Below are 11,041 nucleotides of genomic sequence, written 5' to 3' on the forward strand. Positions count from 1 at the left end.
CAGGGCGGGCTGATGAAGCGCGAACTCCCTTCACCCAAATAAAACACACTAATCGAAGTCCATCAGCTCTTTATATCGCAAGAACGTTTCCTCCAGGCTTCCTCCCATTTCTTCTGCGAGGTCTTGAAGGCGGCGACGTGGAGCTTGTCGGCGATCAGGCGGCCGTATGCAGAGCCGTTTAGTAGATTACTCTTCTCGGAAATTTCCGACATAATCTTGAGTTTCTGTTCCATGGAGGCGACGCTGAAGACTTGCTCGAAGGCCCTTGAGCCGTGCTGTGACAGCGCCAGCTGCTGGTAGCCTCCCTGCGACCAGACACATACAACTGACTAACTGTACACTCACAGTTTTGAGCTATTGCATAGCTTTTATCGCGGGCTTTGAGCGCGGCGACCGAATCAAGAAATTCCGTAACGACAATAAAACCTAACACTCCGTCTACCATGTTTTAATTGTCGTGGCCTAACGGATAAGACGTCCGGTGCATTCGTATCGAGCGATGCACCGGTGCTCGAATCCCGCAGGCGAGTACCAATTTTTCTAATGAAATACGTACTCAACAAATGCTCACGATTGACTTCCACGGTGAAGGAATAACATTGGGTAATAAAAATTAAACCCGCAAAATTATAATTTGCGTAATCACTGGTGGTAGGCGGTGCCTGCGGTGATAACCTGTACTGAGTCGCGGGACATTGAGCACAACATTACAATTATGGTCATGTATTTGTCAATTTTGGCCTCAAATGACGTCACACGTAAATGTACGCAGTAATTTATACGTCAAACGTCTTCAAACGAGGCTTATGGAGAGTATTAAACGGTAGGCAGCGGCTTGGCTCTGCTCCTGGCATTGCTGAAGTCCATGGGCGACGGTAACTACTAACCATCAGGTGGGCCGTGTGCTCGTCTGCCAACAACGGCAATAAAAAAAAAGTCAATCGTTGTTGCCCCTAGCACGACCACCAGCTGTACACGCACGCTAGACACATAAACAAATATTAAGGCAGTTCCACAAGTCCAGACTCACTTTAAGCTTCCAAATGAGTTTGTCCCTAGCCTTGACGCCGACGAAGGGTCCGGTGCAGAGCGCGTCCGCCACGTGGCAGCCCTTCGCGTCGCGCAGCACCACCAGCAGCTGCTCCGCCGGCAACTCCAGCAGCGCGCCCGCCGCCCGCCCCGGACGCTGCGGACACGCACAGGGAATAATCAGTCGATAGTACGAGATGTTGAGTTCGTTGTAGATGTCTATGGGCGAACAGACAAGGCTGTATGGGCTTAGATCCCTTTGTCTTTCCTAATAAGGAAAAATTATACCAAAAAAAATGTCTATGGGCTCCAGTAACCACTTAAGAGCTTTTTGGCGGGAACGCGAGGAGTGAAGTTGTGTGATTTGTTTTGTTTTGTCTATTTAGTGTTTCTTCAGGTTCAAATGTGTAATAACGGTGGTTTATTAACTGTGTATAATATCTGTGAAAGTGCACAAATGTGGGAAAATGAAACAAAGCCGTTGGGCGTAACTTCTCGCAATCCTGCAAAAAGTCCACTGAAAAAATATCAGTAAATGACCACCATTTTACCGAGATTATACTTCATCCCAGATCATCGCATATCATTTCATTTAATTTAATCCTAGTTGATTAATGTCTCAAATTAATCATCTTCATTTCATTTCATAATATCATATTTCATAAAAAAATATATATAAAAGATTAGGCTGTACGGTACGATACCTTTGCCTTTCCATTTGGAAAAATAAAACTACTACTACTTAACGCCAGGTGGGCTGTGAGCTCGTCCACCCATCTAAGGGTAATAAAAAAAAACCTGAAAATGACATACCTGAAAATTTAGAATGGTCTGTAGTATCACCGATCCGTGGACGTTAATGAAGTACTCCTGGTCCAGCTTGTCCAGCTCGATCCTGTCAATCGGCACCAGCCGGAGACAAGCTATCGGGAAGTATTTCTGCCTACCCTCCTCTGTACACTTCAATGCCGCCTCTAGTGTCTGTGGAAAAACACAACTCTATTTACCTCCTCGTGTCTGTAAGTATATAGTGTGCATAAAAGTACTAAACACAATTGCATTTAATAATTAAAAAAAATCTTTAAATGCAAACAAACATACATATGTCGGATGAACCATTGACGCCTATGATCATGAACATTGAGCACTCTGGATCCAAACCAGCCTTTAGGTTAAGGTAGTTTTGATGTTAATTTTGATTTTTTGTTTTTATTATTATTGCTTTTTTTTTAGTTCGAGATTGTAGTTATAATTTTTTTTAATTCTAGTATAAATGAAATGTTAATGAGTATAATATGGATGCAAAATCTGAAGTAAATGAAATAAATAAATAAATGCCAGAGTAACCAGAGAGATGAACCTATCACTCAAGAATACTTTCTGACCTGATTGAAAATTTCGTTCAAGAAAAAAATGTTTTATTTACTTATTGCATAGATGGGTGGACGAGCTCACAGCCCAACTGGTGTTAAATAGTTACTGGAGCCCATAGACATCTACAACGTAAATGCGCCACCCACCTTGAGATATAAGTTCTTAGGTCTCAAGTATAGTTAGAACGGCTGCCCCACTCTTCAAACCGAAACGCATTACTGCTCCACGGCAGAAATAGGCAGGGTGTTGGTACCTACCCGCGCGGACTCACATAACGTCCTACCACCAGTGAATCCTTCATCTATCTTCACTCACATTAACAAACTGCATTTGTTTCACTTTGATCCTGAGGCAGGCTTTGGCGAGGGCCACCAGCACCCCGGTGTTCCCGCAGGCCAGCAGCGCCTCGAACTTGTCCGACAGCTCATCAAACATTGGTTCAAACTGAAAACAAAATCCAGTTAATCCTTCGTGTAAAATTAGTTCTTACCACATGCATACACTGTTCTCTACTGCTCTGGGGTAGACCGGTGATGATAGACTTATGAAATAAAAGGTGGACTGTAATACAATAATCTATATAATATATAAAAATGAATTGCTGTTCGTTAGTCTCGCTAAAACTCGAGAACGGCTGGACCGATTTGGCTAATTTTGGTCTTGAATTATTTGTGGAAGTCCAGAAAAGGTTTAAAAGGTAGATAAATATGAAAATGGTCGGAATTAAATAAAAATTACAATTTTGTTTTACATGTGATGTTTCCCCCGTCGGACGGATTCATTTTTTTTGTTTTAAGTTTATTTTATACAAAAGTTTAGGTCTTTTATTTATCAATTTAGGCACTACGAAGTCTACCGGATCAGCTAGTATACAATAAAACTGTTGCCTTTCTGTACTGTTACAACGGAATGGATATTACAAAATTATAATTTTTACTAGTGGTAGGACCTCTTGTGAGTCCGCACGGGAAGGTACCACCGTGCCTATTTCTGCCGTGAAGCAGTAATGCGTTTCGGTTTGAAGGGTGGGACAACTGTTGTAACTACACTGAGACCTTAGAACTCATATCTCAAGGTAAGTGGCGGCATTTACGTTGTAAATGTCTATGGGCTCCGGTAACCACTTAAAACCAGGTGGGCCGTGAACTCCCAACTAAGCAATAAAAAAATTAAAAAAAACCCAAAAAAAACTTGAGTTACTGGAGTCCATAGACATCTACAACGTAAATGCGCCACTTACCTTGAGATATGAGTTCTAAAGTCTCAGTACAGTTACAACGACTGCCCTATCCTTTAAACTGAAACGCATTACTGCTTTCTTTAAATTTTCAGTAATAAAATAAAAAGTGGTCACCTCCTCTTTAATATCACAGTTGTCGATCAGTCTCTGGACGGTGAAGTTCAACATGGGCATGGTGGCGAGTTGGCCGAGGCGGTTGATGAAACACTTTGCGTATATCTGGGTATACATCTTCTTTTTAGCCACAAACAATGCAGCTTCTAACAACCTATAAATTTTATTTATAAAATGATATAACGAGAATGTCTCAACCGGTCCAGTGGAAAGTACTTTATAGTTATATACACTTCTACAGTTTAAATCTATGTGTTTTTTTTTTATTGCTTAGATGGGTGGACGAGCTTACAGCCCACCTGGTGTTAAGTGGTTACTGGAGCCCATAGACATCCACAACGTAAATGCGCCAACCACCTTGAGATATAAGTTCTAAGGTCTCAAATAAGTTACACCGGCTGCCCCACCCTTCAAACCGAAACGCATTACTGCTTCACGGCAGAAATAGGCAGGGTGGTGGTACCCACCCGCGCGGATTCACAAGAGGTCCTACCACCAGTAACCTATTATTGTGCTTACATTCTTTCCAAACTCTCAATCGTTTTCAAGACCATTTAAATTACAAAAATTCAGGAAAAGATAAAGATATAGCAGGTATATTGCAGTGTACTATTGGCAATACATTGTTCTAGAAAATATATATACATACAATAAATAGATATATACCGATAATGTATAGTATATTAGGTATGTAATAAATAGAGGTTGTTTTAATTATGTCTATTACTACTCATGAAAATAGAAAAAATACTATGCATATTTTATCAATCACTTAAGAAATACACATCATATGTCTTTATAACATGTACTTTACCTTACAGCTGACTCTGAATCAAATACTGGTGGTAAATTCCTTTGCACCACACCCCCAGATTCAATTGCAAGGTCCACCTTTTCATCATCATCCTCATTCAGAGTGGCCTTTTTCTCATCAGAATCTTTGTTTTTTTCATCATCAGCATTAGCGATCCAATCGTCCGGTGCAAAGCTTTCATTCAAAAGTTTCTTTAAAATGTTCTTGGTTAAGTTCTTATCCACATTCTTTATTGCATAGAGTAAAACCTATAAAATTTACTTAAATGGGTTACTTAAGTCAAAGCATAAAAAGCGTTAGAAATTTATAGCTTTTTTTTTTTTTTTTTTTTAATACATATTTACTAACAATCACGCCACGTTAACTGGTCCCGTGATAAGTTCGTAAAGAACTTGTGTTACAGGTACCAGATAATGGATATAAATGTAAGATTTTTATTATACACATACATATATTTAATATACATCCATAACCCTGGAAAAGACATTGATATTTATCATACAAATATCTTCCCTTGGCGGGATTCGAACCCGCGACCCCCTTGTGTAGTGACCATGTCACGTACCACTACACCAGACGGCCGTTAAAATAGCTGAATTCTTTGATTGCTAAATTAACCTAATATTGTAAAAAAATCGTGGTCTTTATCTTTTAATTAGATCGGTGGTAAATAATAGAGAGCAGAGCATGAGAGCTCTTCTCCATTCACATTAACACATAGCCCTCGAAGCAGTGTAGAAAATGATTATCTCCAGCTCCAAGCCCTGTTTGAGGCAGCCTCCCTGTCCGATGTGGCCTAGAAGCATACCACCTAACATACCTCATAGAGTTTAAAGTAATGAAAATTGGTTGGCAATGTGTCGCAATTCAACTCTGTAGGCTGTTTTTGATCAAGCAGAAAACAGTAGTGCACCCTGAAAGCCTATTGACAAAAAATTGTTTTCATCCACAACTCCATCAGACAGACATCCTTGACGTGGCAGTGATGAATGTCCTACAAACTACATGAATCTATCCTGAGCTATAAACACTACATGTGCTTTGTCGCATGTTTTGTCATATTTTGGAATAGGATTATTGGAATTGGCTATCTTGAGTCTTTCTGATAAAAATATTTTACTGTCAATAAACCATTAAAACTATACATACCTGTAACAATGCTGAAGTCAGATTTTGATAACCCATATCCTTAAATTGTGGCCAAGAGGAGAGTCTCTCAGCAAACTCTCTAACTATACCTTTGTATTCATCAGGAACATTCTTGTAGGCCATCTTTGATATGTGAGGCGGTATACCTGTTGAAGATGCATATTTGAAAGCTCTAAAGGGATTCACTCACCAGGTTTTATACATTCACTGAAGCTCATAGACATCACAATGTGAAGGATGCTATGACACTTGAGACTTGAGATGAAGTCTTATTTGTAAAGATATCCCACTCTACAAATTAGTCTTCACTTATGCAGTTATAGTAGAGGTATGATAGTGGTAGCTAATTACAGGGTATGTTTCAATTCAACGGTTTTTCTGATCACAGCTTAAAAACCTATTATTATTCGCAAATATGTACCTTTCTTTCCTCCAACAGTTTCTTTGAAGAGATTAACTTTGGGCTTCTCACCCGGCAGCAACTCAATACCACTAAGACACTTCAAAGCACTTCTCAATATATGATTAGCATAATTATCCCAAACAAAATCCTCCAGATTATTAAGTGCATATTTACATAGCTTCAACGTAAATTCAGAACAAGTTTTTACATGCTCATCACTATACTTAGAGACAATCTCTAATTTAACTTTCTTCTTAGGAATTTCATCAGAATCCTCAGAATCATCAAGATTCTGCAAATGCTCAGTTGCACGTGTACACGATACTCTAAGTAATGTTTCTATGACGTGACTAGAGAAATTATCAGAGCAGAGTCTTCGTAGTTCAGGGGTCACGGCGTTGATAAACCGTTCTAGGTCTGCTGGGGATGCATAAGGTAGTAGAAGCTCGATTACCCGACATCCAAGCTGATTCCCAATTATATTAATTTCTTCATCCTTCGTTCTCTCAAGCACATTGTTTACAAGGACATCTGAAAACATATCTTCTAAATGTAGATTAAATAACTACTGGAAAACTTAGAAATGTGAATGTATCTTGAGACCATACCAAACATGTGGTCTAAGCCATATTTGTATTGTTGTATCAAGGCAGTTCCACCCATCAAACCAATATTCATTACCGACTATCTCGAGGCATAAATAGGCAGGTTAGAGCTCCGCGAGTTCACGTACTCGTTTGGCAAATTTAGTATAGCCCATTGGGGTTACTCGAATAGGCATAAAAGGCAGATTGCAGGTTATGTACATTTACATTTTGTTTAGGTCTTATTTGTACTAGCCCTAGAAAAATTGTCCTGTCTTTAGGCCACATTTTAATAACAAATGAAATCCAGTTATATAAAACTTACTTCTTTCCTCTTGATTTTCAATTCCATTTTTTATAGCGTCGAGTATACCAACGAAATATTGGTATAGTTCCTCGGGCATTTTCGTTCCCCTGCCCATTTGACCTTTCTTGGCATATTTCTTGGCATTCGAAAGAAAATTCTTACGTTTCTTACGCGTTCTCTTTTTATTTTCATCATTAACTTGTGTTTCTTCGCTCATGTTTTATCTTATCAATAAAACTAATTGAATTTCAGAGTTTTTTCTCTTATTGATCAACGAGTATAATTATGTTACTTACTTTAATACTCTTCATTACCAATGTAAAAATATGTAAACATTGCAGTATGGTTTTTAAATTTCGAGGTTATGTTTAGCAGTTCTATTTTTCCAACCGGAAAGGCAAAGGCATCATACCATACATTGCTAGGGTTCATGTTAGCAACAACTTCAGGTTTGAGCCCCGTGAGCTCACCTACTCACCCGATAACGCTGATATGGTCTCCCAAGATCATCAGTATAAGTAAGAAAAAAAAGTTGAAAAACTTTTTTTTATATCAAATTTTTAAAACGAATATTCTTTTTACATATCTCTTCTCTCAACTTAACTTACTACTCTGCGAACAAAAGTAACTTTGGGCTTACGATTTTTAAAATACTTTTTATTTCAAAATAATTTTATGAACAATTGGCTGTAAATGGGTATAGATACCCGAACGAAAAATCCTATAAACCTATAAATGTATCGGCTTTATTATTTAAATAGTACCTACATTAAGATATTACTAGATGGCGCTCTGCTAATTAAGAAACCCCACCAAAATCGCGCTAAAAATTATCTATTTTTTTCAAATAACTATTTCTATAACATGAGCTTTGATAAATACTTCGGTACTTTATTTATACTTCTATCTCATCACTCTTGAATTAAACAATTTGTTTTTCGTATGCCCCACTATCATTTTAAAGTATCATAAGTCGTCAAAAAAGTAAATCTTTTTTTTTTTATTGCTCAGATGGGAGGTCGAGCTCACAGCCCACCTGGTGTTAAGTGGTTACTGGAGCCCATAGACATCTACAATGTAAATGCGCCACCCACCTTGAGATATAAGTTCTAAGGTCTCAGTATAGTTACAACGGCTACCCCACCCTTCAAACCGAAACGCATTACTGCTTCACGGCAGAAATAGGCGGGGTGGTGGTACCTACCCGTGCGGACTTACAAGAGGTCCTACCACCAGTGATATATTTGTTTCAATACAGATCAATAATCACTACTATTACATACATACTATGTAGGAAAAATATATTATGTACGTATGAAAGCTAATATTATAAAAAAATAACTAAATGTATCAATTCTTGCCGATTATTTGCTGAAGATTAAGTTTAAGAAGGGATTACATGAAACGAAAGCGAGGAAGATATTGTACTTGTCCCGGAAAGCGACATTTGTATGCCTAACGTGAACACTGACGTCGCTATTCAATATGTGCTCAGTCTTTAAATACATAAAGCTGTAATTTTTCTATTGTCTCCAATCAGCAATAAAATTAAAATAATGAAACAGATTTTCGCTTCATTTCATTGGCTGCATCTTTGGCTTTTTGCGGGAACAGAATATCATAATTCAAAGGAATTTTGGATAAAAAACTGAAATACTAGTCTTGAATGGCTCTACGGGTAGTAGAGCGTCTTGTAAGCCCGCACCGGTTCCACCCTCACCTCGCTTAAATCTGCCATGAATTAGTAATGCGTTTCGTCTTGAAGGGTAGGGTAGCCGTTGTACCGTAAACTAAGATTTAGAACTTGTGTCTCAAGGTGGATGACAGTATTTACGTTGCTGATGTCTATGAGCTCCGATAGCCACATAACTTTATTCGCTAAGCCATGAGCGCATCTACCAATCTAAGTAATAAAAAAATAACATGTGTGCAATTCACACGTGTTAGAAGTCCCGCACACACATAGACACCCTCCAATCTCTACAATCCCGCTTTTGCAGGTTAGCCGTCGGAGCTCCGTGGTTCGTGAGGAACGTTGACCTACACGACGACTTAGGCCTCGAATCTATCCAGAAATACATGAAGTCAGCGTTGGAACGGTACTTCGATAAGGCTATGCGTCATGATAATCGCCTTATCGTTGCCGCCGCTGACTACTCCCCGAATCCTGATCACGCAGGAGCCAGTCACCGTCGACGCCCTAGACACGTCCTTACGGATCCATCAGATCCAATAACCTTTGCATTAGACGCCTTCAGCTCTAACACTAGGAGTAGGCTTAGGGACCCCGGTAACCGTACTCGTCGAACTCGACAAAGAGTTCGCCGTGCAACCTAACCCATGAATCAGCTCGCTGAGTTTCTCGCCGGATCTTCTCAGCGGGTCGCGATTCCGATCCGGTAGTAGATTCATTCGCGAAGCAGCTGCTCTTGAGCTGTTAGGTCTCCTTCGGCGGCGCTCGGGTAGCTGTTAGCAAATCCCACCCCTCCTGGCTGAGCCTTTGCTCGCCCACCTGTCCTGGTGAAACTGGAAAGGCCTCCGGGCCACCAGTAATCCTTCAATCATAAAAAAAAAAAACGTGTTAGAAGTGAAACCTTCAAAAATTAATATACAATTATCCTAAATGTCTAAGTCTATTATTAGTAAAATTTTGTCATTAGTAAATAATTGTAAGTCACCTTCTATAGTATGAGGTAGCGCCCTCTGTGAATTGATATTTTAACTTCACGTATATCCTAAATTAAAATTCACTACAAGAGGTTTCATACACACGTTAGTATTAAAACATCTCACAGATGGCGCTGTATTAAAAATAAAATACTTTATACGTATGTTGTAAAGTATGTAGGAACTGAGTATTCTGTCTCACTTTTTCTCTCGATCTTTCTCACTTGCTTGCTCCCTACTCTCACTCCATGGCTAGTTACTTCATGCTACGTTCGCCCTGTCTTACTCTCTCTCAATCGGTCTCGATCGCTCTCTCGCTCTTTTTCGATACTTCCGTTGCATACCTGCGTGACGTTACATCTGTAAAAATTTTACCCTCATGCGCTTAAAGAAGTTTTACTTAAAAAAAAATTAATTTAAACTAATAAAAACCGTAGAATAACCCGTAAAATTAATTTTTATTCTGACGATTCGAGAATATTGAAGAAAGCTCAGCCAACACGTGTGTTAATCATTTAACATTCAAATCAGGATCCACAGTGTCATAGTTTTACCGTAATGTGAGATAGAAAATCGTATAAAAAACTAATAATGAAACTCGCAGAACTGATAATTTTACTGGTGGTACGACTATCATATGGCTGATGGCTCACGGCTCTCGTTATGGCTCTGATACTTATGACTTATTAAGTCTTCATTTATTCATATTAAGGCATCGCCGATGGCATTTATTTGAGGTGTCTGTTGCCCACTTTATACCAAAAGGGGTTTGAGTTTCTCTGCCCAACAGTAAAATAACTTTTAATCAATGCAAAACTATTTGAAAAGATGAAGATAACTGAAGATAAGATGAAGATAACTTTACTGGTGGTAGGACCTCTTGTGAGTCCGCGCGGGTATGTACCACCACCCCGCCTATTTCTGCTGTGAAGCAGTACTTAATGCGTTTCGGCTTGAAGGGCGGGGTAGCCGTTGTAACTATACACAGACCTTAGAACTGATATCTCAAGGTGGGTGGCGAATTTACGTCGTAAATGTCTATGGGCTCCAGTAACCACTTAACACCAGGTGGGCTGTGAGCTCGTCCACCAATCTAAGCAATAAAAAAAAAAGATAAATCGTCAATAAACCACCCTAATTCTGTGTTTAACACTAATTACGGTGATTTGGATCACACAAAATAATTTATTAATCAATTGCACAAAATTTTCCCGCGTGCAGTGTTACGATCTCTAAAACAATTCAATGCATTGAAATATCCACCCTAACTTATTGTTTTTAAGTAGAAAATAACGTAGTATCCACATTAAAGCTCTCCTACAAAAGAAAACACCTACAGCTGGCTTTGTCTCTTTCTCGC

General features: G+C 39.1%; 1 protein-coding gene across 1 annotated transcript; it reads right to left on the reverse strand.

The window, feature by feature from the left end:
* Nucleotides 1-52: 52 nt before the first annotated feature.
* On the reverse strand, nt 53-7,393 carry LOC114249455 (nucleolar protein 9). Its single transcript, XM_028183043.2, has 9 exons — nt 7,033-7,393; nt 6,142-6,654; nt 5,721-5,866; nt 4,572-4,819; nt 3,758-3,911; nt 2,719-2,847; nt 1,843-2,010; nt 1,031-1,186; nt 53-305 (listed from the first exon to the last, which is right to left on the reverse strand). The coding sequence occupies exons 1-9, from the start codon at nt 7,229-7,231 to the stop codon at nt 63-65; spliced, it is 1,956 nt and encodes a 651-aa protein (XP_028038844.2). The 5' UTR covers nt 7,232-7,393; the 3' UTR covers nt 53-62.
* Nucleotides 7,394-11,041: the final 3,648 nt, after the last annotated feature.

The sequence above is a fragment of the Bombyx mandarina genome, chromosome 20 (genome assembly GCF_030267445.1).
Source record: "Bombyx mandarina strain Sakado chromosome 20, ASM3026744v2".
Taxonomy (NCBI): Eukaryota; Metazoa; Arthropoda; class Insecta; order Lepidoptera; family Bombycidae; genus Bombyx; species Bombyx mandarina.

Bases quoted from the DNA above. Each gene is read 5' to 3' on its own strand.
- LOC114249455 (XM_028183043.2), bottom strand. From the start codon at position 7,231: ATGAGCGAAGAAACACAAGTTAATGATGAAAATAAAAAGAGAACGCGT. The intron at 4,820-5,720 runs GTATGTATAGTT...TAAATTTTATAG, and splicing joins TGACTTCAGCATTGTTACAG to GTTTTACTCTATGCAATAAA. The intron at 1,187-1,842 runs GTATGTCATTTT...GCGTGTCCGCAG, and splicing joins AGACCATTCTAAATTTTCAG to CGTCCGGGGCGGGCGGCGGG.